This window comes from Oculina patagonica, chromosome 10 (assembly GCF_052425735.1).
Source record: "Oculina patagonica isolate OP01 chromosome 10, crgOcupat, whole genome shotgun sequence".
Taxonomy (NCBI): Eukaryota; Metazoa; Cnidaria; class Anthozoa; order Scleractinia; family Oculinidae; genus Oculina; species Oculina patagonica.
The window spans coordinates 18,682,315-18,709,559 of NC_135767.1; the positions used below are offsets into that span (position 1 = coordinate 18,682,315).

Consider the following 27,245-nt stretch of genomic DNA (forward strand, 5'->3'; position numbering starts at 1 on the left):
TCAAAACAGTGAAAAACTCTGGTTTCATTTATGAAAATGCGAACAGGTTTTGTAGAGGGGTTTGGGAAGAGTAAATTTGATTAGAGCGTACGGAAGTAAATTGAAGTGAAAGCTGTTAAATGAGAGCGCCGGCGGACAGTTGGAATCAGTCGGCTTTAACCTTTCCCGTAGTACCTAAACAGAAACTCTTTAGCTTAGTCACGCAATGGGAGATGAAAGATTGCGTGACGAGTCCAAAGTATGTCTGCGTGACTGTGACGCGGAGGGCGAGTTTTGACAGTCACGCGCCCGGAGAGATGGGACACTTTTTTAAGGCAAACTGGCACCTCGTTATAGGCTATTGTAAAATTATTTCCAAGATTCAGCAAAAGGGACCTTGATGGCTTAGTAGAGAACACTATTTTCTAATTTTGGCAACTTCAGATTTATTAAGGTACCGTTAGGTGTAATTTGGAACTGTTCACATCACAATCTTTCAGAATTCTCGAATTGTGGACTTGACCCTCTTACCGCAGTTCCATCAAGGTGTAAATTCTCTTTAATTTTTTATATCAAATTCAAGCTGAAAAGTTATGTGAATTAAAAATCTGATCACGTGAAGAATTAAGTCGATTCGGAACCAGATTCTCCCAACGAGAGTTACAGAAATGTATATGGAATACTAAGGAGAATTCATTTGTTGGACGCGGGTATGAAAGGGTTAAAGTGCCTGATTCTTAAAATAAAATGTAGAAAATTACAGTGTAGAATTGATGTACAAAGTTTTGTTTTGCAAATCCTTTTTATTTGTAGGTTAATTGCCTCGCATGGAAGTAGTGAGAATTTAACAGAGTAGTAGCTAGGTAAAGACGTTTTAAAATATATTTGTAATTAATTTTATTCCCTTTTTAGGCGACACTGTAGATGAAATGAATTTCCCGCAAAAAAATCGCTCGTAATTCATCAACTTTACAAATGATCTCATGTAAAGCACAGTGAATATCACAAGTCAATAAATACGATATCACAAGTCAGCAAATGTGGTACTATGTATTGATTGCTTTGTACTGCTCTGCCGTGTCTTGTTTAAAGTAAACGTGAGTAAAGTGCGTTGCCGTGGGGAGGGGGGGGGGGGGGGAGCCATATAAAAGGGACCGGGATGGTCGTCGTCTTGCTTAAAGGGGCTGTGTCGCGGATTTTAGCCAAATTTAGGCATGGGAAATGAAAATCAGTTCAGTGAAATATAAAAAATAACCTTAAAACCGTGAAGGGGCATTTCAATAACACAGCAAATACAAAAGAAGGTACAGATGGCCAAAAGTGACGAAGATATTGAAACGGATTGCGATATGGGTTTTTGAAATATTGTTGGGCTGAACAGTTTTTAAGGTTAGCCTAGTTTGCTTGGTTGCAATAAAGCTATGGTTTATTTAGATCCATAGAAGTAATTTGTTTGCAAACATTAAATTTTGTAGCAAAAGTAGGTCTAGAGTTGACGAGAGTTCAAATGCTAGTTATCGCTTGGCCTAAAACTCTCACGCACTCTCATCGACTCTGAACGTGTCAAATTTTTCATTAGGTCGATGAGAGTTTTCTCTCGTTTGGCCCGAGTTGATGATTGCCGATGAGAGTTGACGAAAACCCTCACGAGAGTCACCTCTCATCGACTCACCCTCCTTTGTCCCGGGCTTTAGGAGTGCATATTACGGATTTTGTTCTCACTTGGGGTGTTCAGGCAGAACACCAATATTTTTAGCAGCCAAGGTCTCGGTTAGGGTTGCAATCCAAATTTCCCACGAGCATCCCCGGGGAGTACTTCGTAAGTGAACTTAAGTGAGACCAGTTAATTTCAACCCCCCCCCCCCCCCTCCCTCTTGCCCCCGCCCCCTTTCCAAAGCCTCACATTTGAAGTGCAAATAAATCTTACATTTCTCATTGGCAAATTCCCAAAGCGGCAAAGATGAAGACAAACAATACCCACACGAAAATAATGTGAAGGTGCCAAAGTGTTGAAAGGAATTGCGTGGTATATACGAAAGTGAAGCTTGGGGTGAATTTTAAGCAACTGACAGATGCATTGTAAGACCTGCCTAATTACTTGCTAAGCCATGTGGCGAGACATGTTGGTTGAATGGTTCGTTCGTCCCTGCTTTCGTCCATTCACATAAGTGTAACGAAAGTATCAATATATATATACTATACACGTTTTACCATGAAAACTAGAAGTTATAATATAGCCAATCCCATAGGGCAAATTGGCGCTTGTTGACTCTGTTCTTTATAAGTGAATTAAATCATTATATTTATGCAAGCGCGATATCGTATTGAAGTCGCTGTACTTGAGGGCTTTATGTCTGAGTTTGAATGATAGGTCCGCAATATATATATTTATGAAAAGCTATGATCAAGAACAACTTGGCTTTAATATATACATAGACAGAAAATTTTGACAAGCTCAAGTACTTCCGCACGTAAGAGTTGTATGTAAATACGACGTCAAATTATCGATTTTTGAAGTCGCTGTTTAAGGGCTTTTTTTGAGTGTGGAAAATGTTTAGTTTGACTGTTATAAGATGAAAGGCCCGCAAAATATTAATGATTAGCAAAATTTATAAATAACTACTTCGCTATATACATAGAATATTTTGACAAGCTTAAGTATTGCCGCACGTATGATCTGTATGTAAATACGATGTCCAGAGCCCATAACTGTACTTATGCATATTGATAAGGCATTTTCCTTTGTTGTCCAACGTTCTAATTATTCTAACATGCAAAGTTGCACATCAAAACAAACTTGATCATTTGACGAGACAGACGCATCTTTGATTGTACCTGAAAAGTTGATTGGAAAGGTAAGATTCTAGGAACAGGTGTATTTGATAATAGCCACCGTACAGTGCTGAATAGATTTCATTCATTGGCCTCGTGTTTGCCCGTTGCAAACTGGACAAAATTTATTTATATGAATTGCGTCGATTACGTCGTAGCTCGGGCTGAGCCAAGATAGCGAACCAGATCTGGTCGTTTAAGCGTTGCAATGGTGTATTTCAAAGAGACTGTTATGCCGAGAAGCGTTTACTGTTTCCGTGAGATGGGGAATATTCATCGATGCAAGTAGTTCTATAAACGTTTTACATTTCGTGCAAAATCGTGCACAGAAACAGCGCAAATTGACTTGACCACTGGGGCGAAGAAAGGCCAACTCCGGCACAAACAAAAGAGTCTCATAAAAATTTGCAAGATACATATCACATGTAAACTGCGTTTTACGAATAATTCGGCTGTCTATTTAGGTCGTAAACATTTTCAAGCATAGGATGCCACAATGAGGGGTTCTGTTTTGATTAGATGTTTTGATTAATATTTTGCTTCGTCATAAGTGCGCTGGGAACAGTGCGACTTGCCTGTCCGGCTCGCCACCTTCAAAACAAAGAAGAAAGTCAGTCAGCAAAGACAAAAGACTCTTTCATTTAGCAAGATACAATAGTAGCTGGCTGTTTTTTACGAAGAAATAACTTTGATCATCAAAGGGGTCGTATGAATTTTCAAGCATAAGATGCCATTTCCAACCAGGGGTTGTTTTTGTTTTGATTCGGTCTAATGCATGTTTTATTCACTGAGAAGTCGTGAAGTTCGGCTTGTTTTACGAATTTAATTAAGGACTTCCTTTGTTATTTTTGGTTTTCAAAACAGAATTAATTATTATTAGTCACGTACAAGCATATGAATAAAGAATATGGATACATTTTTGACCTCCTGGTACACTAAATCGTACGTAAGACGTAAGCTTAAATAATTTCAGATTGCATAAATTATTTCTGTCCTTTGAAAATTAAATCTTAATTCATTCTAAACTTGTAAGTATGTGAACGGGCAGTTTACAGCCACTGCACAGCGCCCGATCATTTCGAAGCTGTGCCCAAGAAGAAACTAGGATGACGCGCTTCTCTAGTCTAAGTTCTTCCTTTTTCACATTTTAAGAACGATACGCTTTCCGACGTGGCAACGGGGCGGATACACGGCTAAAAACCAGATAGTTGCGTAGTTAGGTAGATCCTGTTTTCTTTTGGCTGGGGGCAGGGAGGTTTTACACTTCCCCCTTCTCGCACCTTTTACTCTCGTTTCCCGCCATTCCTTTCCTCTCTTATTGCAGAATAATGCGCAAATTTTTACCCTATTTTTCCCAGTTCCCACCAATTTGTGAATCAAACTTCCTGACCTCTCTCCATCTACCTTCGGTTTGGAGTGGTCGGGAATTTTAAAAGAGAATAGACCATATTTAGGCAAAAAAAAAAAACAAGTTTTAGAAGTTCTGGGAGCTATAAATCGTCAGTCAAAGCGTCAAGATTAATATCGAAAATAAGAAATTAATCACAAGTAAACCTAGCAACATTACCCCTGATAATGATAATGATAATGATAATGCATTTATATAACGGGGAAGGGTAATGCATTTATGTAACGGGGAAGGGGGACGAAGTGGAGACGGCTTATTTTGGCTCGTAAGGAAGAGAGGTAAGGGAACAACGGAGGCGGTGTGTAATAAAGGTGGACATTTTTTTTTTGCCAGTTCCAATTTAGGGACGGGGGTGAAATATTTTCCCTCCTTATGGGCCTTGTATTTTACAGCAAAGAGTGAAGTTGAAAGGAGGGGTCTCTCCCAGATATGTCACTAGTGGTGACACATTTGAAAACTTTGCTAAAACTCAGGAAAACGGCAAACTAGTAATAAGGCAAACTGAGCGAGATCTTTATTCCCTGCTTTAGATCAAATGATAATAATGAAAATGCATTTATATGGCGCATTTTCATATGTATATCTTCAAATGCGCTGTACACATACTGTTATTTACTACACCAAAGGCCAGACCACAACACCAGGAGCTTCGTTCTCTACTCTTTGCAAATAGTGTGCGAATTCTTTAACGTCCCCTGCTGTAAGACGGAAGATACAGGAGACGGGAGCTAAGGTTTATCGTTCTTTTCCGAGAAGACTAGAGTCTAAACATTTGCAGAAACAATTACAAAAGCAGCGCATTCTCCTCAGTTATTTTAAGACCCTGAGTTTTGGTCTGGTCTGGGGTTCGAACCTCGATCTACCATACCGCAGTCCGGTGCTCTACCAACTGAGCTAATGCTTGTTTTTTGCCATTAGGTGTGAAAATATCATCATGATTTTTGGAGAAGTGTTGATTTTGGCATTCCTCGCCACTACCCTTGGTCTGCTTGGTGTGTCAGTGCACAGTATGTTCACATCAAAACACACTAACATCATGGAATTGCGGAAACTGGAGGACAAAATGATGGAGAAGTATGGATGGGCTCCTTCCGTTCCTTACAACCCATACTATCCCAACTGCTGAACTTCTGGAGTAGCTGTTTTTCGTCACTGAATGCTCTTGAAGAATGTGGAGTGAGCTTGGTGTAGTTTTGTGGCCTCTCCATTTGAGCGTATAATGATTACAGAAAGTGACTGTGGCTATGCTGGAAGTTACCTTAACAAATAAAGCTTGGACAAGCAATTTGACAATATTTTTGGTAGTAATATACGAACTTGAACTGTTTAAAACTTCATTAACAACGACTATTTTTCGTCGCCAGTTTATGCAGCTTTATAAGTAAAGTAGTTTAGTATTTACTCTTGCGTGTAACGAAGCTAACATCTAACCCTTAATATGCTGAAATTATTCCTAAAAGTTTTTTTTTTTTTTTTTTTTGTTATGTTAAAAAAAAAAAAAAAAAAAAAATTTTAAATTTTATTTTAATTTTTTTTTTTTTTTTTTTTTTTTTTTTTTTTTTTTTTTTTTTTTTTTTTTTTTTAAAGAAACTGCAGCGTCACGGTTGAGGTTGGTGTACAGTTTTATTATGGTTCGCCAAATACTAGGTATGCAACTTATTGTTAGCGAAGTAATTGCTTCTAGCAGCAACATGACAAAACCATAGCTTCATTAAAAAAAATATGTCTCTCGGGCATTATAATTGTAAGTTTCAAAGCGACGAGATTTACTTTGAACACTGTTCAGTTCAAAATTCCATATCGCAATCTATTTCAATCTTCTTCAATTGTGGTCCATCCGTACCTTCTCTTTTATTTGCTTTGTTACTGAAATGCCCCTTCAATGTTTTATGCGGTTATTTTTGAACTTCACTCAATTTGGTGGCCATTTTCTTATGGCTAAATTTGGTCAAAATACGTGAAGCAGTCCGTTAACAGTAAGTTCATAGATATACAAGGGCAGCAAAAGCAAGGGGAGATATGATCAGTCTAGAAGGTATAATTAGCCTGGAGTATATCTAGTTGTATTTATGAGTGAGGTGATTATAATTGTGGGTAAAGTCACAAAGTACGAAATCATGAGCTAGACTGAGTCTGGTAGGCGTTTTGTAGTATTTAAAGTATTTTTTAACTGTGTACTATATTACTATTGTTAACGATTAAAAATGAATTTTAAACATGGCATTTTTTGCCGTCTTTTTAGCAATTAAACTACTCGCCCTTGTTTACTACGAGCGATAGAGAACTCGTGTGCGCCTCGTTGATTATTCGCTCATAGGAAACTCGGGCTCGTAGTCTCAGGATTGCTTATTAGTAGACACACTAAAGCCTGGTTTTCACTTGCGACGCAAGCACAAGCGCAATCACAAGCACAATCACGCAAAAAGGGCAAATTTTGCTCGTTGTTCTTGTGCTTGCATTGCCGCAAGCACAAGCACAAGCATAAAACTGCAATGCGCTTGTGCTTTTGCTTGAGTCGAAGCCGTTTTCACGGTGAAATAAGAAATGTTATTCGTGCGCTTGTGCTTACGCTTGTGCTTGCGTCGCTAGTGAAACCAGGATTAAAAGATTGCAGTCTAAAACCAACAATTTATTTTTTTTTAATCCAAACATCACGAATAAGTTTCCCTTTTTAAAAGCAACGCGCGCGTACGATCAAGTTTTCATCCTTGAAGACAAAACAATGGGAGAGCCAATCAGATTCGCGGATTTCCAAAAGAACACGGCTTAGAGTCTACATCTTTACTGTCATGCCTTTCTACGCTACTTCAGCAGGGTTTGCAACAGAAAAGAAACTTCAATCACTACACATGAACTTCTATTATATGACTCTCAACTATCTTCAGAGTTGTTGTCTGAAAAGTTGGGGAACAAGTACTAGTGGATGGTGACATCCAGTCTCATACAATTGATTGAGCCCGCGTTTTTCGTTCGCTAAGTTGCTAAGCAACACGATGTATCCACAGGCCACAGACACATTGCATCCTGCTGACGTGGCAACTCTCGGAGCTATCATGGGTGCTGGCGCTAGTTTTTGATTGGATAAAATTTATAGGAAACTATTCGACAAAGATTTGCCAAAAACGAACGGAAATTCTACTCGAGATTTTTGCCCGGACGTATTCAATTGACCAGAGTTTACTCGAAGAAGGAGAAGAAGAAGAAAATTGACACGTAGTCAAGTTAACCAGCTGTTCCAACCAAGTATCCAGGCATACACGGTCAGCTAACTCTTGACGTCAAGATTTTTGACGGCTGACGTCAAACGATGCATTTTCGTTTTCGCCCTGAGTAACTCGTTCCCAGGACTTGCTTGCGTTTAGTGCTCAATAAATAAAGGGGTTTTGCCAACATCTATAGCAGCCATGTCGATTTTAAATAAGGAAACGTTCCCAATTGCTTTTGCAATTTGTTTCGTGTCCACCTTGATTACATTTTGACAGTTTAAGGAACAGCACTGCACGACAATCATTCAAAAAGCCAAAAAGAACACACCAGTTATATTTAGATAAAATCTGCAAGCACATCACTACAAAAACTTAATGAAAAAAGAGCTTTTTTTCTGCAAACAAATGATGACAAATCCTTCACCTCAATTGATTGCCACATGAATTTTTGACACCTGCGCCAACTAAATCGTATTAATATTTTAAAATTTATTACAGAGAGATTAGCTGTCTTTAATTAAAAAGTCGTTTACGTAGAACTTTATCTTTCCAAACCAAAATATATATCGAAGAGAGAGTCTATCAGCTATAAAAAAAGATAGATATGTTGATATTTTGCATTGGTATTACTCATTTTTGACGCCGCAAGGTTTTCTGGAAGCTGTTTCGCAACATCATTTCAAAGTAAACACCAAAAAAGGCCATTGGAGTGTTATTGAAATTGGGTGTTTTCATTTAACAGAAGAACCAAATCTAGTTTTTGTAGCACAGCTGAAAACAAAAGTCTAATTTTTCTGTATTAATTGTATTTTAATATATAACATAGAAGGTCTGTATGCAATCACTTTTTTTTGTAAAAAAGAAATCGGCATATCTTTAATATAATAGCACAACTTGCAATTGCAAGAAATTAATGAAACATTTGACGGGATTTTGACAGCTTTGTTTACTTTTCATAGGGGATGAATGAGGCACCATTGTTCTCCGGCGCTATTAAAGTTGTCTACTTGCTAAATAAAGGAGATATTTTTTAAAAATACACCATAACCATTACGCCTAATTCATTCATGTTCGACAGCAGCACTCGTTGTGAAAAATATAACACAACTTGGGAGCCTTTGAGATAAAGCAACTGTTCTACAGTGGCGAACACAACGTGGACAAAATGACATGGCTGTGCTTTACAGGTAACTGAATTTAAATTGTAAATATATCAGGCGTTTGGTGGAAATGATTGTTAGACTGTGCACAATATAGCTAAGAACTTCAATGTATTGAACATCTGCATCTTAAAAAAATATAAAACTGAAGTGATCCCTAGCATCAAAGACATTTCCTGAACAAAATCGCTGGCTTTGTTAAGGAAAGGAAACCATTAATAATTTATTTCAATCGGCTGGTTAAAAGCTGGCGATTTTACAGTTAGCATATATTTAAATTTAAAAAAAGGAGATGCGAGTGGCTAAGAATCGTGAAAAATATGGTCAAAGGGTAAAAATATAATTGGTCATGGATTTACCATGTTCACTCGGTCAATATATGGCATTTGTGGCTGCAGTGTGACAGTATTTTTTCCTGAGAAAAATTTCTACTTTTTATTTTCACTTAAGCAAATCCGCAGGAAATGGACAGTTAAATGAGTCTGGCGTCATTCAGTAAGAAATGACAAAGGTTTTGTTTTCGCAGTTGGCAGCTGGCTTAACATTTCACGATTACCATTCAAGAGACATTAGGGCTTTTGGAGCTTGAATTTACAGTACCTGAATTATTAATTCACTTGTCCAAAGAACACAAGGCTCCAGGGACGAGGATAACTGCATGTTAAAAAACGTAGATAATTTATTGATTTTGCTCATGTAAGTACGGCAAATAAGCAATATTTTGGCTTAAACTCTCGGACATACACTGAAATATTTTCTCCCCCCCCCCCACACACACACACACACACACACATACAATGGTGCTAGAGGGGAGGGATTGGTGAACTTTTATCAGGTTTTCGTTCTCATAAGACACATCAAAAATAGGTTGTGTAACGAGTACGCTTATATGAAGTATTAACCCTTCTCACGAACGGGTCACGTGGCTAGTCGCCCAAGTTGTAGGATTATGAGTGATCAACATTAAATGGAGTTGTGTTCGCAAATTTGTCTGTTTTCGCTTCTCCGCATGTTTCAGGGTGCATTGCATATAAAGTCCTTAGCTTGCTCTACAGAGTGAGACAGTTATCAATTGTAATTTCTTAGAATTTTAGATTTTAGTTAGGTATAAATTGTACTTTAACGCTTGTAATTTTTAACCCATAACTTAGTTTTTAAGAATTTTAGTTTTTAAGCTGTAATTTTAACTTTTAGCGTGTAACGTTCATTTTTTTTGTAATGCGCATTTGAACATTTACGTATGGAATTTGCGCACAACAAATTCGTAATTATTATTATTTTTATTATTATTATTATTATTGTTATGACGTCATATGGCGTTATTACATCCTCCATCTTGGATTTTACCATTTTCTCCGGAAATCTGAAAATCATGCAAATTGATTACTGAGATAGGCAAATGCAGAATATTTGTTATCATTATGTCGAGTGTCTGAATGAAGAGGTTATTATTTGAATACATTGGGAAGAGTTTGCCATGCAGACAGTCAGTCAGTGGGTCGGTCGGTCGGTCGGTCGGTCGGTCCGTCCGTCCGTCCGTCCGTCCGTCCGTCCGTCAGTCAGTCAGTCGGTCAGTCAGTCAGTCATGATCAGTCAGTCAGTCAGTTAGTCAGTCAGTCAGTCATACAGACCGTCTTTCATTAGCTTGCTTTATAACGATTTGTCTTTTAGTTAAGAATGTTTACTTCTATGATTTTAGTACTTTGCTGGAATCTATGGTTCATTGTGTCACTAGCAGGTATGAAACAACTTTTTATTTATTTTAATCATGCATTTCCTATCGACATAGAGTCATTTCGTAAAAAAAAACTTTTCCATTCATATCAGGTCTATAGTTAGTTGATACTAGAACGGACATATTAGCGCGCAGTGGCATTTACTGTTCACGTGCTTTGGAGATGCTCTTTTCTTTGCCCGACCAATGAATAAAAGGCATTTTTGAATGCGCCAAGGTCTAGGCCCTGAATTAGGATACAACACTTTGGAGAAGGGGGGAATTTTGCGCAATGGCTAACTTGTGTCACGTATCGAGCCCTAACACAACAAAAAAGACCTAGGAGCAGCAGTGTACTCACGTTATGTACATTTAACAAAATATACCTTTATCCATCTCCCAATGCAGGCCTCGTCCAGGCATATAGATTGTAAAAAGTAAATAGATTTGACAGCAAAAATGACCACAGAAAAGGTCTTGAAGTTAATTGTCTGTGTTCAGTTTGTCACATGCATTGGCCGTGTTCACACTCAGTGCTCGAGCACTAGTACCTGAGCACTGATGGCAAAAAATAGCGTCGTGTTCACACACAGAAAACCAAAGAAGCCAAGTATCATAAAGTGCCCAAGTTCAAGGTCGAGACCTTGTATTCGGCCACGGGCATCGTGCCCGAATTATGGTGTGGGCACTTAAAAAAGTGGTATGTTACATTAGTGTCCAGCGAGAATCGTACTCGGGCACTGTGCCCAGGCACCAAGTGGGAACACAGCCAAAAGCTCTGAGTCCCAATGAGAGCCGACCATAGAGAGGATTATTGCTCAGCTGTATTTTGTTTTTGTTTTTACGGTGGCTCTCTCTTATCATGCTGTTTTCTTTTTCTTTCTTTTTTTTTTGTTTTATTTTTTTCCAGCATCTTGTTCAGATATTGGTTACTTTTGCTGGGTTTGGAAGACCGCTGGCAAGTGCGTGAAAAGCTCGGGCTATGCCGTCAATAAATGCAAAAAGACATGCAACTTTTGTCCTGTACCGACAGGTAAGTTTGCAAGTTATCTCTGAACGGACATCTGAAACATAGTAAGGTAGTAGCTCTCTTAAGCTGTACTGGTCCTCTAGTATTGCAGTAACTATTGTTTTTGGGGCTAGGAGCATTGTTCCTGTTGTTTGTTCTATTGATATCTCGAAGTGTAGGGAGCCATTCATGTGACACCTTGCGAGAGCTGCTACCTGACCCCCCAAAGGCAAGCAGCAATGTTGATAGTCAAGAAACGGAATGACGAAATTTTAATTTTTACCCGAAAACGGTCGTCTTTTCAATGTTTGCTTACAAATGTGAATGGCCTTCAGCTTAAGGTGGCTCACAACAGTTTCTCATGCTCGTCATTACCACCTTATACAGACTGATGGTAAAGAAATGGTTTCAAATTATCAGTGAACTCATTACGCGATCTCGTTCTTGAAATCAAAGGTTACCATAACAACGGCAGCACCAGTCAAAAACACTCAAAAGTTTGACTTTATGTGCTGATAACTGAAAAATGAGCTGAGTTAATTGTTTTTGAATGATTAAATTAAAAAAAAAAAACTTTGGGTAAAGGGTCCAGAGACACTTTAAATAATTAAAAATTAAACTGAGGAAGTATCTGCAATGATTGGCGAGGAATTAAATAGAAATTGCCCTTTAGCTACAATCGTGGAGGTTTAGACTAATTAACTAAACAAATATCTGTAAATTAAAAAAAAAGTATTGCTAGTAAATGTCAATCGTTGTAGTAGGCATTGTAATGCATGATATTGTCTTAATTAGCAAGTTGTGTTAGTAAGCATTGTTATTATTTGCTAGTAATAAAAATATTATTAAAAAAACTAAACAAAGGAATATGAAGGGCAGAGCTTTGTGATCATGTGACAGGAAGCAACAGTAGGTAAAAACAGTAATGCTGGCGACGATGAGAGCATATCCCTTTTCGTTTCTCTTAGCCGGGGGGGCTTGGCTCGAGAAACGAAGGGCTCTGGGGACACAGGATTTCCAGTCCTAGATTCTACGACTTCCGGTCTTCTTGTATGCAGTCATGATGTTTCAGAAGAATGTACGAGAGAGAGAGTCGTTGCGTTTCTTACTCCCGTTAAGTATTCTTTGTTTGAAACAGCCAATCAAACGATTCGAATTAATTCAAAAATCCTTTGTCCCCAGAGCCCATAGGCGTACGGGCCGGGGGGGCTGGGGGGGCTGCAGCCCCCCCAAATTTTGGGCAACTCAGATTTTTTGGGCAGCAAGAGAAATTTGGGCAAAGCCAGTTTTTAAAGTAGTTTTCTTTTTTTTTTTTCGAAAAGATAGATATTTTCTAGTTTAACCTGCTGAAGTCGGCGTGGTTATTATTTTCTTGACAATGTGAGACCAGATTCACTAACAAGATTTACCCAAAATTCCTTATTTCGAGAGGCGCTGATATCTTCGTAACTGTAGGACGCAAATTTCCGGCGGCCACCATTTCAAGTAGAGACGTCAATGAGAATCGATACATCCAGAAAGAACGTGGAATCTAGTGAGATGTTAAATTTAAAGAACCAGTGAATGGACAGTTTGATGAATGCACCAAAGAAGCGTTGCTTGTACGTGGAAGCCAGCAGTTATTATGAACTTCCTTTTCTAAACGTTTTATAACAAATAAATTCATATTTCCTTTAATAATGGACACAATGATGGTCACTAAATTTGGGAAATTGATGTCACGGTAAAACACGACCCTGATAAAGAAAGCTTCTCCCGCGTTGCTAAATTTTACAAAATCGACGGCGAGATTCTGAAAGCCGAGCAGAAAATGTACGCGAGTTTTCGTCGTTTGCGCGGATTAGGCTACATGACTGTTTCAGAAATGCTGGAGACAATGCACGAGAATGTTCTATTTGATATGTCTCCAAAGTTTTCTTATGTGGTACATATCCTCGCAGTGCATGTTACTTGCTACATCGTGTTCTGCAGAAAGATCATTGTGTGCATTGCGCAGATTGAAAACTTACCTCAACAGCACCATGGGGCAACGTGTCAGTAACATCGCACTTATTAACATTGAAAGGGCATATGCCAAATCTGTAGTCAACAATGAAAAGATCGTATCATTGAAATCTTCGGCCGTCGAAATAGCAGATAGCTATTTCTTTTAAGGTGATTTATGAGCTCATATGATAAATTCATATGCAAGAACTGCACGAGAATATTTTTCTCTTCATATGTAGGCCTATGGTAGCTTATATTAGTGCATCGCAGGACCCTCGTTTCTTCTCGACTTTTTCGTAAAAATTTGAGCAACTTGAGATAATTTTTTGGGCAAATGGTTCACCGCCCCCCCCCTGGCAAAAAATTGCCCGTACGCCTATGCCAGAGCCCTTTGTTTCTCGTTTAAAGGCTTCGCCGGGCTAAGGAGACGAAAACGTTCATCCTTCCAGAATGTCTCAATCTTCCTCAGTCAATGTGCCCTTATTTTATTATGACCTTTTTTTTAACTTGACGTAGTATTAATCTTTGGTTTCCTTTGATTTGAAGCAATTTTATACATGGTAAAAATGTCGCGAACAGTTCATTTTCCTTTGCTTTTCAGAATTTCCAGCAACATCACAAGTACCACCTTCATCCAGCATAGTTATCTTTCCAGCTACACCAGCACCCATACCTGAATGCCGCTTTAAGCGTTTACCCATCAGTAGAGATCGCTTTTGGGACAGACAGCTGCAAGGTCACGTGATTTGGCACCAGTTTGTTCTCTCGGAGCTCCAGTGCGAGGACATGTGCCTTCGAGTTCCCGGATGTGTGGCTTATAACTATCAGTATTCTGGAGGGGAGGGTGGGGAAGGGAAGTCTTGTGAACTAATGAACGAAGTAGCCGTTGTTAAGAACAGCGTTGGTTACAGTTTTAGACTGTTTGAGCGGGAAAGAGCTTTAAAGGTGAGCAGGTTTAAGAACGTTTGGAAGTAATTAAAAATAACAAAATTAATGCAAACTTTTGAAAAAATGTATTAAAATAAAAGGTCATAAAACAAAGTTTATGGCCTATATAGTCAGGAAATAGAACATAAATTGTCAATTAAGCATTTACGATTTTTATAAACCTGCAAATTTGGTTGGATTTATCATCACTATGAACGTTTCATTTAAATATTCAATTTTGAGTTGCTTACTAGGTTTTTGATCAAAAGGATTTCACATTCACCCACGAGTTAGTCCCAGATAGCAGGGTTCGCGAGATTTGTAACAAGAAATAAATGAATAATAACAGTAATATCATTTTCTCTCTTGGAATCACAAACAATTAATGATTTTTCTTTTCCCAGAACCTCTTAAGCCCTTGCCTTGATGATACGTGATGCATTCAGGATTGGCAAATCATAAGAGTTCAAGACTTATCAAGATAACAATTCTAGATGAGTTATGAAATAAAAACTTATAGATAATATAAGCAAGAAATACAGTAAAAACCCGCGAGGAAGAACCCATCGTTTTTCAGATTAGCCTAAACAGGTTCTTACGTTAAGGGTTAATAACACAAATTTAGGCTAATTAGGTTCTTAATTTCTGAAGAAAAAAATTCAATGTTGTTATAGAGATTTTAGTGGTATTCGGCCTTTTTCTTGTATGAAATTTCATACCACATAGTGTTAATGTCAAAATGAAGCAATAATCATATCATATTTTCCCAAAAGTAAACATTCAGTTTAATCAACTTTAGAAATTAAGAACCTGTTTCCATATTTTAAGCTAAATAGATTCTTATCAAAAGGGTATCTAACTTGCAAGTTTTAGCCTAGGTACTTTTCCCAAACATAAGGGATGAGCGAAGTAATCTTGAAGAGTCCTTCACCCTATAAGTGATACCGCAGATTTCAACCCTTATAAAATAATAACTTTTCCTAAGAGTCAAGAACGTCTGGACTTTATCGAGAAATTGGGGCCAGAATAATGGAAATTAAGGTCATGGAAATTAACGCTCCACTTAATTAACGGCGCGGAAATTAACTTCAACAAAAATTAACGCGACTTAAATTAACGAATTCGCGTTAATTTCATGAAGCGTTTTTTTTCCTATAAAAAGGTAAACATCATTTCCTTTTTCTCAGTTGAACACTGCAATTTTACCCCCAGGCAGTTTCTTGAACTAATTTTCACTTCCCTTGGAGGTTTGACAAATCAGGATTCTACTGTATGTTAACTATGTCAAATAGTTAAATGTAAAAATGTAAAAAAAAGTAAAAACACGTATGACTGATTTCATGTGAATATGTACATGTATTACATAAAATCCTTAAAATGTTGATAAGAAATAAAACTCACAATTCCATTTTTACATTTAACGGTTTATTTTCCAAAAGTGAACATCAGCCTTTTACAATGTATCGATGCCACTGCAACGGTAGTCACATGTACACGTCGCGGTCTGTTTTCTTTACACACAGCCACTTAGCTATGGTCACGTTTTCTCATCTGGCCCCTGCATCTGGTAAATTGCTTTGAATCTACCAATAGTTCGAAGTTTGTGACATGTCTGTAACTTTTTTATTAACAATATAGGAATTTCTGCACTATTAGCAACAAGATACAATCAAAATCAGACTTTTGGGTCACGCGATCTTTGCAACGTCGGAAGGTTTGCGCGACGAACCAAATGGCGGCTGCGTCGAAGCCACTTGCTAAGGTCACACACATGGCCACGCCAATCAGATACGAACAATTTACTCTTTGTTTAGCTTAGTTTGCTCTCACCTTCGCCGTTTTCGCGCCCGCCAATTTATATTGAAAAAGAGAGAAGACTTAGTACGAAGCAGAACGAAGTCGGAGTCACTATGTAACTTGCAGGCTGACAAATCTTTGACGGAATCGGAGTTTGACAAAGGTATACGCTAGTAAAGACGAAATACTCGGGATAAGAATCAGACAAATAATGACCGCCCAATCATTCAATAAACATTTAAAATAATTTCTTGGAAGCTTGCTTGTTTCCTGTAGTCTGTTTTCAACAAAGAGTAACTCTAACAAGTCAAAACCATGCCCCAGAGCAATCGCCGAAGCCCAGTTACACGTTCCGTAGTCGGCAAGGTTTCTCAAATCAAAACCGGTTATTGAAACCGGTTTTATTCCATTCTCGCGGGCCAGGATACCCAAGTATGCATCCTCGACTGGAAAAGCTGTCCATTTTTGAACACTTTGGAATATTAAAGGAAGAATACTTGATGAGACAACGTAAAACGACCCAGAGCAGTAAGCAGCATAGTAATCTTCGGCCAGACAGTCCTTCAACACGTGATTTCTCCACGTCACCGACCTTCTTACTGTAGCACCCTCAGGTATAATGTGACCTCCATAAAATTTATTACATCCATTATTTTCCAACCAGGTTATAAGATAAGGAATACGAACGTATACATCATCGTCCGCCTTCAGGATAAACCGAGGATTTATATGAATTATACTCCATAACATCCCTGAAAAAACTTTAACTACTAAATTATTGTAATTATCTGTCATGTTTAGAACAAGGATATCATTGAAGGCCGATGCTTCTTGTTGGATTTCGATGGACTGGGTTCTACCCAAGAGAAAAACTCGTTTCCAGTCTTTCGAAGCCTGGTGGTTGGCTTCGTTGCCCCATGTGTTACGAACACTGTTTCTTCTTGTCGCATATCGTTTTGCAACACCAGAAGTAATTAAAACAAGAAGAAACAAATTTGTGTTCTTGTTGTCAAAGCGTGGCTGTGTGATGTGAGAAACAAAAGAAAATGTCAGTTGAGAGCATTGGGTTCGAATGTTCTTGAACGAAGAGTACCTTGTTGAGTTTTCCTTGTTCATTTGTAGTGATGAATTGAAATTCGAGTCTTGTCCTCGGTGTGTTTTGCTTCCTAGAGCACTCGTTAATATCCTGTTACCTTCATACCTTGTGTATTTACAGAGGTACACGTAATAAGCCGCCAACATAACAACTTGAACGCACAATAATGCTGCAAAAAGACGCACTGCTGTAGTTTTCATAGTATAGTATTGCTGAATTCAGATCAGAGATGTGTGAAGACCGCACCGCTCAATACCACTGGATCACGCTAAGGTGGTGACCCTAGAAATCCAATAATATATGCAGAATGACTTGATTGAAACCCGCTCCGGCAACAGAGAAGCCAAGTAGTTAACAATTATTCACCGACACTGAGGTGAATAATTGTTTTAGTATATACCATACAAGTTGAATAACTAGTGGACCAAAACATCACTTTCGGTAAACAAAGCGACTCGCGAAGGCAGTATGTTTCTTTTTAGCTGCTCGGAGGTGAATAGTACTTTGCTAATCACCTCCGAGTTAACCAATCAGCCCACGCGAAACGCACTATTCACTTGTGTGGTATATACTAATTTTATTTATCGTTGCATGGTCCATTGCATGCAAATGTTTTCACATTCCGCAAGTCATGCCACATCGCAAACTCATTCCACCTCACCGCACACGAAGCAAACAAATTGGGCCATAAATTTTGAGCTCCGAAAGTGGCATTTTGGTGGCATTCCGTTATTATCTAAACAAAACGATATTTAACCAAACTAGGAATGCTGCAATGATTTGTTTGATATAAAGGACTATATACCTAGTAAAATGCATTTTTCTCTTGCCGCCATTTTGACCCTTGTCGCCGAATGTCTGACAGTTAGTGACACTGGCTTGTATCGTGCTTCCAAAAGTTTAAAGATAAAATTTAACTAGATGGAATATCTTTCAAGTGCCTACTTAGACTGCGAACAATATTTCTTTTGCTCTAAAGTCCGCAGGGACGAAGGCCTAGGCGAAAGCCAGCGAGCGCGATAGCATGTCGTCAAGGGTAGCACCCAAAGCGGTTTTATCGATTGAAAAATAGACTTAAATGAAAGAGGTCACCCCATCATCAAATTAGTTCAATTTGCTGTAAAATTGATCAGAAAGCTTACCTCTGCAGATGTAAGTCGAGATGTTAAGGCTGCAAGCTGAAGAAAACAAACTAATTTTCTTTGCTTGGCTGCCCTAACACAAGGCATTCTTGCTAAAAATAGGAAACCCTTTCTAATCACGCTCTGTTTCTCTTGGACAATATAAGCTCTTTTCAATCAAGTTACTCAGAGTCTTGAGTCACCGTCAAAAGCAGATTGTTTTGGTTTTTTGACACATTCGCTGTTTCATCCTCAAATTCTAAAGAACACAGTGGATGATTTATAAGGGCAAAAGAAAGTCAATTTCTTAAAAATTTTGACACAGTCTCCAGTGCCTTAGCAAGGGTAAAATAAGTGGGGGGCACACGTCATTCTGCATATATTATTGGACCCCCCCCCCCCCCCCCAAGAAAATTTTGAAATCTAGAGGCTTGGAAATTCTATTTCCAGCGTTCTCCAAGAGCTATTGTGATTTACGCATATTGCGAATTATTACTTGCTACACAGTCTCAGAAAACCAATGCACATTGAAGAGAGTATAATACTAGCAACGTCAATTTAATACAAAATAGAAACCGACTGTCTCTGTATCATGAAACCAGCAAATGTTTCACCTTTCAGTCATGATTTCTGGTTTGTTTTAGTTTTTGGCTGTTTAATATTGTTGTGCATCACTCTACGTACGTTAAAAAATGAAAAAAAGTACAAATGTTATTGTTTCAAACCTCTCGGGAGATTAAATTTTGTTTTCAACATTTTATACAGGTTTGTTTTTACTTTTTGGGTAGGAAAACTGGAGGGGGGGGGGGGGCACGGGCCCCCACGGCCCCTCCCCTTGCTACGGCTTACATCTATGCCTTGATGTGTCGTCTGTTGGTACTAGTATCTCGTTTCTCAGGACGATCCAAAGAAGTTTTGGCGTGTTATGGCTTTTCGAGTTTCCATTACTACTTAAGGGGGGACTTAACGTAAATTTGAGTGAAATCAGTTTATAGTTAATTATAAAGAAATCAAAGGAAGAAAATAATTTTTCAATTTCAGTTGACCCCCACGCAAGAACACTCCAGGTTTTTCAGGGGACTGTCTGAGCCGTAGTTTTGCTGCTCCGCTTTTCAACTTGTTTTATTCGTTCTACACGGAACGATATCCGGCATCAGGAAACTCCAGGTCAAAGGGGTGGGGAGATAGAAACGAGGTCTGGGACCGAGAAGCGATATTCTCACAACTTGCAACGCAATCAATTCACAGATGTTTCGCTTGAATTTTATCTTAGCCAGCTAGCCTTGGCCATGTATTAAAACTTTTGATGATATTTTATATTTCAAAACGTCAAAACGACTTCAAGACTTAAGCCAATTACCTAAATGTATTTTTAAAACAATAGTGGTATATTGTTAGAAAGACCTCGGCTGAAAACGAAAAAGACTTTGGGAGATCGCGCGTTTTTGATAGCTGCCCCATTCTTATGGAACAGTCTTCCTCTGCCAATAAGACAGGAAACATCCATCGAGTCTTTTAAACGTTCTGTTAAAACATATTTATTTAGAAAGGCTTTTAGTTAGATTTGTTATTCATTTGATTTAATATTGTGATTCTTAAATTTTACTATTTACTACCTTTCAATATTACTCTGGAAATTTTAATATGTAAATATTGTAATTTTAAATTCATTTTAACTGTGTAACTTTTTTAATTTAGTTTAATAATAATTATTGTAATGCGCTTTTGAATATTTTTATAGAAAAAGCGCAATATAAGTATTAAATATTATTATTATATGGCAAAGCCAGTCTTAGGTAAATCCGAGCGTTCTGATTGGTTCTTTCTCGGTCGGGATTTTGCCATACGGACCGTTTCCATGAAAACGGTCCAAGCCGTGTATTTTTTTCGAAAGCCGGCAAATTCAAATTTGCAACTAAACCTGCGAAATGAAAACGTGCACATACTCTCATTTTTCGCAAAGAAACTATCGAACAGATTGATATTTTAAAGAGCTTACAACATGGACATAGAAAACAAATATTCACCAAGTGAATTTCAACCGAATTATCCGAACCGAAAGGTCGGTAAACTTAATTCTGACGTGGAAACTGAAACAGGAATCACCGAAAGCCAGGAGGCCAAAGACGATTTTAACTAACAGAAAACTGGGTATAAAAACAAATAAGAAGACGGCTGCTGAAATGAAACCTCTTCTCCGCTACCATTGAAGGTACGTGAAGGTAATGAAATGACAAATGAAAGAATTGAAAGCCTACCTGCTTCTGAGCTTGACCAACTTTCCGTCCAAATGAGTCCAATTTTTTTACGCAGCGATTTTTTTATAAACACGCGCAGCAAATATGGAGAAGAGTACGAGCCAGCAGCAATTTCCAGTTTTCAGCGAAGCATACAGCGATACCTGAGAATAAATATCTATTCAACATACTCAACGACACTGAGTTGGATAAATCGAGAAGAGTACTAGCTGCGAAGTGCCAGTCGCTAGTTCACAAGTACGGCGAAGGAAAGAAGCCGCAAGCCGCTCAGGCGATTGATGAAAACGACGTACGAAGTCGAAGATGCTCTTTTTGAAGCGGGAGAATTAAGCGACTCCAATCCAGTAGCGACTTCGTAGAACTGTCTGGTGGTTTTTTTTTTTAAATTAACCTTACACTTCGGTCCGAAGTTTGATTTGTTCGGTTTACGAGCCAGAGACGAAAGCCGAAAGTTACGCTGGGGAGACGTCCAACTTAACAGCAGAATGATAGCCAAGAAACCTCAGTTTGGTTAGCCGAGCGGCCTCCTTCTTGCTTTCAGTGATGCCTGTTCCAGTTTCTACATCAGAACTTTGCCGATCTTTAGAATGATAAAATCCGCTTGGTGAATATTCGTCTTCTTTGTCACGATCAACAGATTTGTTTTCAAACTCGTGGTAGCTTGTTCTTTCTGAGTTGCTCGCGTCATCATAAGCGCATTTATACAGAGAAGCCCTTTGAATGCAAGTGACCGGAAGTGCTTTTTTAACAGAAAAAAAAAACAACGACAAGCATGGCTTGAGTGCCATATAATAAACTACTTACTAACCTAGCTTGCTCGAGCCGTACTGGGGAATATTGGCCCTCGGTCGTTTTTGTACGGACCTCGCTACGCTCGGTCCGTACTGCCACGACCTCGGGCCAATATTCCCCAGTACGGCCCTCGTGCTCGGTTAGTAAGAGGTTATTATTTTTTTCTCAAGCATCTCAGCGGTCCGGAATCCTGAATCCTTTAATCTGATTGGCTATTTGCGCGCGATCCAGCGGTCCGGTTTTTCTCATCCGGACCCCGCATACCGACCGCTCACGGCGCGAAATCATTTTGCACCTTTGAGTCTAACGAACACATGAAAGTTTTGCTCTCCGAAGACAAAAATAGCCTCACCATCCATTGTTAATGCTAAAGGACAAAAAAGCAGTGGAATTAAAGGCCTCAAAGTTCTTCAAAAGGCGAGGTATTTATTTATTTCTCAACAAAATCGAGTTGTAGTTTACCGTTCGCAGTTTCAGTTTGCCGTTGTTTGTTCATCTCGCAATGATTTTCACGCCATTGCGGTAAAATTCATTCGGTTTTTTAGACTCTATCTATGTGCTAAATTGTATTGCTTTTCTGTCACTTTTTGCTTAAACAGAACACTATTTACCATCATTCAAGGAAATGAGATTATTTGATTAAAAACGGACAAATTAATTATCACAATATTGTGCCGTACGTAGACGCTACGCATTTCATTCAGTTTGGCAATGTTTATCAGAATAAAAATCAACGCAGAGATTATTAATTTGTTAAATACAAGTATATTAATAGCTTGTTCAACTGCTTTTCGGTCAAAGAGTATTTTTGAATCAGAAAAATAGGCTTAGCAAAGTTGCAAAGCTTCTATTAAGACTTCTCAAAACAATTAAGCTTATAGGGAATTGTTCGGAAAGCCGAAATCGATTTAAAAGTGTTAGGTTTTGTGGCATATTTGTGCTATGTTTTAGTATGACTTCATTTACTTTTCTTGATTTTCTGCAGTGTAAATTAAGCTGAACATTTCTTGAGTACGGTTCATTTTAAGCGAAGCTATTTTATTCGGAATTAATGTTTGTCTTGCTTAATGCTTGACTCTTGCTTGTCGATCAAGTCGGACTCGACATTGAAATCAAATCCGCGCGTATACAAACAAAGATTTTGCGACAGATTTTTTCACGGTTTCTTAAATTTAAACAAACTTAAGTAGGAAAAAATTAAAACGTTACTTACCGGCCTAGGTCGGTCCGTATTGGGAAAAACTGTACCCTCGGTCTTGAGCACGGCCCTCGGCCTGCGGCCTCGGGCCGTACTCGTACTCAAGACCTCGGGTACAGTTTTTCCCAATACGGACCTCCCAGCCGGCAAATAACATATATTAATTATTATTATTATTATTATTATTATTATTAAATGGCATCCCCTGATCGAGCGGATTTTTGAGCGTTTACACTGGCGCCGTTTTCAGTTCATTCAAGACGAACTATGGTCATAAGGTGAGAAATAATTGACAGTTGATTCATCTTTGAAACTTTTTGTCAACGGCAAAAAGGAATCTCTGAAAGGTTTTATTCAAAGACTAAAAAACCTTGCGAACTTAGGCAAAATGTATGCTTTCAACTTTTCAAAGCTCAGAGTTCACGATGCAATGTACCATGCGCAGTCAAAAACATCTAAGATTGTAAACGTAATTTGTCGCCTATGATATTAAATTGTAATCAAATGGTATACTCGTAAAATTAGAAAATAATTTCACTTGCATTTTGTCAAAATTCTAATAATTTCCCTCGCCTAAAGGCTCGGGAAATTATAAGAATTTTGACAAAACGCGCGTGAAATTATTTCCTAATTTCACTCGTCACCATTTGATTACCCATACTACTAATAATAATGTTGTAAATATCGGCAAATTTAGCAAGCCGTATACTGTGATGATTGATTATGATTACGCAGTCAACAGAGATACTACTGGGTACGAAGCAAAAACGAAGTCGGAGTCACTATGTAACTTGCAGACTGACAAATCTTTGAAAACATCGGAGTTTGACAAAGGTATACGCAAGTAAAGACGAAATACTCGGGATAAGAATCAGACAAATAATGACCGCCCAGTCATTCACTAAACATTGATAATAATCTCTTGGAAGTTTGCTTGTTTCCTGTAGTCTCTTTTCAATGAAAAGTAGCGCTAACATGTCAAAACGATGCCCCAGAGCAATCGCCGAAGCCCAGTTACACGTTCCGTAATCGGCAAGGTTTCTCAAATCAAAACCGGTTACTGAAACAGGTTTTATTCCATTCTCACGGGCCAGGATACCCAAGTATGCATCTTCGGCAGGAAAAGCTGTCCATTTTTGAACACTTTGGAATATTAAAGGGAGAATATTTGACGAGACAACGTAAAACGGGCCAGAGCAATATGCAGCGTAGTAATCTTCTGACAGACAATCCTTCAAAACTTGATTTTTCCACGTCACGGACCTATTAACTCTAGCTCCCTCAGGAATAATGTGACCTCCATAAAATTTATCAGATCCATATTTTCCCAGCCAGGATATAAGATATGGAATGCGAACGTACACATCATCGTCCGTCTTCAGGATAAATCGAGGATTTACATGAGTTATACTCCATAACATCCCCGATAAAACTTTAACTACTAAATTGTTGTAATTATCTGTCATGTTAAGAATAAGGATGTCATTGAAGGCCGATGCTTCCTGTTGGATTTCGATGGACTGGGCTCTACCCAAGAGAAATACTCGTTTCCAGGCTTTTGAAGCTTGGTGGTTTGCTTCGTTGCCCCAAGTGTTACGAACACTGTTTCTTCTTGTCGCATACCGTTTTGCAACACCAGAGGTAATTAAAACAAGAAGAAATAAATTTGTGTTCTTGTTGTCAAAGCGTGGCTTTGTGATGTGAGAAACAAATGAAAATGTTAGTTGAGAGCACTGGGTACGAATGTTCTTGAACGAAGGGTATCTGGTTAAATTCTCCATGACGTCAGCCGACGTGTTCACTTGCAGTGGTAAAGTGAAATTTGAGTCTTGTCTTGAGTTTGTTTTGCTTCCTAGATCTCTCATTAATATCCTGTTACCTTTGTAACTTGAATATTTATGGACGTACACGTAATAAGCCACCAACATAACAACTTGAACACAGACTAATGCTGCAAATAGACGTAATCCTGTAGTTTTCATAGTATGGTACTGCTGGATTCAAACTACACAGATGTGCGAAGACCACACATTTCAAACCATTGGAACATGCCAAGGTGGTGCACCTATAAATCCAAAGCAAAATCTGAGAGAATAAATAATATTTCAGCCGGGGAAACAAGTCCCTTTTTGGCCATATTAATTTAGAGGAAAAAAAAAGGTAGAAAGGTGAAGTCTGTGTCCGAGCCAAGTGGCCCATACAGCTGGATCTTATCCCGGTTTCCGTAGCATTCAGCGACTAGGAGTATTGCTACTACCCTCTGGGTGGATTGCTAGTCTATCGCAGGGTTACCCCCCAGCAGTAAGTTCACTGGTACTCATTTATACACCTGGGTATAGGGAGGCACTGTTAGAGTTGCCCAAGAACACGACACAGCACCTCAGCCAGGCATCAAACCCGGGCCATTCGACTCGAGTTGAGCGTGCTAACCATTAAGCCACCACGCCTCACACACCAGCCAGCTTGCCAGCTTTCCCTCCAGCTGGACGGCCTGCCGGCCAGCCCAGCCAGCTAGCTGGGCCAGCCACTCAGCCAGACATGAGCACACTGCCTGCCAGCTGGCCAGCCCAGCCAGCTGGCTGGACCAGCCTCCTAGCCAGACATGAGCCGAGGCACATGTCTTTGAACCAGAGGCATATGTTAAAAGTCTGATCAAAACCGATGGATACCGGTGATGGTTTCATACAAATTCAGCCCATAAAATTTAGAAGGTCATGCTTGTGAGCTGTGATAAATTGATTTTGATCCATCTTGTTTGTTTATCATCAGGCATGTCAAAAGATGGATGTCCATAAAAAGTCAGTTTGCACGTAACACTAAAAGAGGGTGTAAGTGAAACCTTATTTTTATGGCTATAAATATGTTGTGGTTAAGTTTTACCCTTGGTACAATCATTTGTTATTTTCCTTTGTTCTGGTAATACACTGTCAGTAGGTAAGGTAAAGTCTGCTTCGAGCCTAGTGGCCCATACAGGCCGGAGCTTATCCTGGTTTCCGTAGCATTAAGCGACTAAGAGTATTGCTACTCCCCCCTGGATGGAATGCTAGTCCATCGCAGGGTTACCCCCCAGCAGTAAATTCGCCGGTACCCATTTATACACCTGGGTGGAGAGAGGCACTGTGAGAGTAAAGTGTCTTGCCCAAGAACACAACGCAGCGCCCCGGCCAGACCTCGAACCCGGGCTGTTCGACTCGGAGGCGAGCGCGCTAACCATTAGGCCACCGCGCCTCCCTCCCTTATTTCTGGTAATACACTGTCAGTACTGATATGATAATGAATATAGAACAAAGAAAAATAGCGAATTGTACCAAGGGTAAAATTGAACCACAACTTTTACCAAGTCATGGTTTCCTGTGAATAATTCAAACCAACAGCGAACCTTCATCACAATATATATCAAATCTGATGAATGTGCACCTTGTGATCTGTCTGGCGAGTTACCCTATGAGTACGAACTGTCGATTGCGTGACACTAGCAAAGCTTATGAATACGCACAGAAACATCTTGAATGCGGCATTTTTTCTCACATTTTACAGACTTATTATAACTTTTAATATTTTACATCCAGTTTTCAGTCGGTAGATAATGACCAGCACCTGAAATCTCTATCATTAGTGCGATTAATGAACAAAAGTCACTCATAAACAATAAAAAGCAATTCGTGCAGAATTACGAAAATATTAATAATCGAACACGTACACGCAGATTTTGTTGACTATTTCCGTAAAAAAAATACATGTATACATAAGATAAGCAGTGAAGAGCATGTAAAAGACCATTACCTTTTAAATGAAGCATAAAAATGCCTTTTCCTAACGACCTTGAGCAAGGAGAGCAAGCATGATATTTAACGTGACAATTGTATATATTCTTGAAGGAACTCGTTCCCAGTCCGAGCCGCTGCCCTTGGAAACGAGGTCAGTTGCTGGTCGTCACGTCACGCAACACTGTTCTCTCCTCCCTCGACAAGCGTTTCAAACTCCAGTTAAGTTTTTAGCTGTTTAAATAAAATAACGATTTTTTTTCTAGAACCCAAATCACAGCACCCATAGTAAATGCAATTGCAGACCGACGCGAAAATCGGATTATGTACAAATCAATATATGTTCTGCGCGACAGCTGAGCTAATTTATGGTATAAAAAACTGGGTTTCTGATGGTATGATTTCAATTAACTTATGCATCGGTCTGCATGTGTAGACTGTACCTTTAATATACAACTGAGAACTTAACTCCGATAAATGTTATACTATTTTAGGGGCTTACGATATATTTAATATTGGACTTGACACGGAGCACTCGAAAAACTTGGCCATTTTTTTCACGTTTGTCTTTCGCAATCTGCCTTTTCCCTTAGTCGTTGGAGTCATTCTTGCCACTTATTACTTCTTTTGGTGTTTTCCTAACCTAAAGCGGCCTTCACACGACACACTATTGGCCAACTCGTGTTGGCAAACTCCAGTTGGTGTGTGTGAACGACGCAACAACGGCAACAAGTTGGCCAACTGTTCTTTGTTGGCGACAAAATAGAACTTGTCTCTATTCTCACCAACAGTTTGCCAACTTGTTTGCCAACTGTTGTTGTTTCGTTCACACACAGCAACTTGAGTTTGCCAACATGAGTTTGCCAACTTTAGTTTGTCGTGTGAAGGCCGCTTAAGAGAAAATATTTTGATTTTTTTTTTTTAATTTGAGGGTATTGTACTTTAAAAAATGACTAATATCGTGTTCGGTACATAGCACCTTTAATTTGACAGGTGTA

General features: G+C 38.9%; 4 protein-coding genes across 5 annotated transcripts in view; 1 reads left to right on the forward strand and 3 right to left on the reverse strand.

The window, feature by feature from the left end:
• Positions 1-27,245, reverse strand: part of LOC144629069 (monoacylglycerol lipase ABHD2-like) — a 155,964-nt gene that overhangs the window by 112,607 nt on the left and 16,112 nt on the right. The gene's annotated exons all lie outside the window — the stretch shown is intronic.
• On the forward strand, positions 8,495-15,594 carry LOC144629213 (uncharacterized). Its single transcript, XM_078487446.1, has 5 exons — positions 8,495-8,612; positions 10,285-10,323; positions 11,210-11,332; positions 13,896-14,239; positions 14,626-15,594. The coding sequence occupies exons 1-5, from the start codon at positions 8,591-8,593 to the stop codon at positions 14,656-14,658; spliced, it is 561 nt and encodes a 186-aa protein (XP_078343572.1). The 5' UTR covers positions 8,495-8,590; the 3' UTR covers positions 14,659-15,594.
• On the reverse strand, positions 15,638-18,348 carry LOC144629079 (beta-1,3-galactosyltransferase 1-like). Its single transcript, XM_078487264.1, has 2 exons — positions 18,257-18,348; positions 15,638-17,396 (listed from the first exon to the last, which is right to left on the reverse strand). Exon 2 carries the CDS (start codon positions 17,312-17,314, stop codon positions 16,130-16,132), a length of 1,185 nt encoding a protein of 394 aa, XP_078343390.1. The 5' UTR covers positions 17,315-17,396; positions 18,257-18,348; the 3' UTR covers positions 15,638-16,129.
• Positions 22,718-26,354, reverse strand: LOC144629077 (beta-1,3-galactosyltransferase 1-like). 2 transcript variants are annotated; one of them, XM_078487259.1, is made up of 2 exons: positions 26,267-26,354; positions 22,718-24,548 (listed from the first exon to the last, which is right to left on the reverse strand). In XM_078487259.1, the coding sequence occupies exon 2, from the start codon at positions 24,463-24,465 to the stop codon at positions 23,266-23,268; it is 1,200 nt and encodes a 399-aa protein (XP_078343385.1). In that variant the 5' UTR covers positions 24,466-24,548; positions 26,267-26,354; the 3' UTR covers positions 22,718-23,265. The 2 variants fall into 2 exon arrangements, with proteins under 2 accessions (XP_078343385.1, XP_078343386.1); XM_078487260.1 differs by having other exon boundaries at positions 22,718-24,568; positions 26,267-26,347.

Bases quoted from the DNA above. Each gene is read 5' to 3' on its own strand.
- LOC144629077 (XM_078487259.1), bottom strand. From the start codon at position 24,465: ATGAAAACTACAGGATTACGTCTATTTGCAGCATTAGTCTGTGTTCAA.
- LOC144629079 (XM_078487264.1), bottom strand. From the start codon at position 17,314: ATGAAAACTACAGCAGTGCGTCTTTTTGCAGCATTATTGTGCGTTCAA.
- LOC144629213 (XM_078487446.1), top strand. From the start codon at position 8,591: ATGACATGGCTGTGCTTTACAG. The intron at 11,333-13,895 runs GTAAGTTTGCAA...TTTGCTTTTCAG, and splicing joins CTTTTGTCCTGTACCGACAG to AATTTCCAGCAACATCACAA. The intron at 14,240-14,625 runs GTGAGCAGGTTT...TTCTTTTCCCAG, and splicing joins AGCGGGAAAGAGCTTTAAAG to AACCTCTTAAGCCCTTGCCT.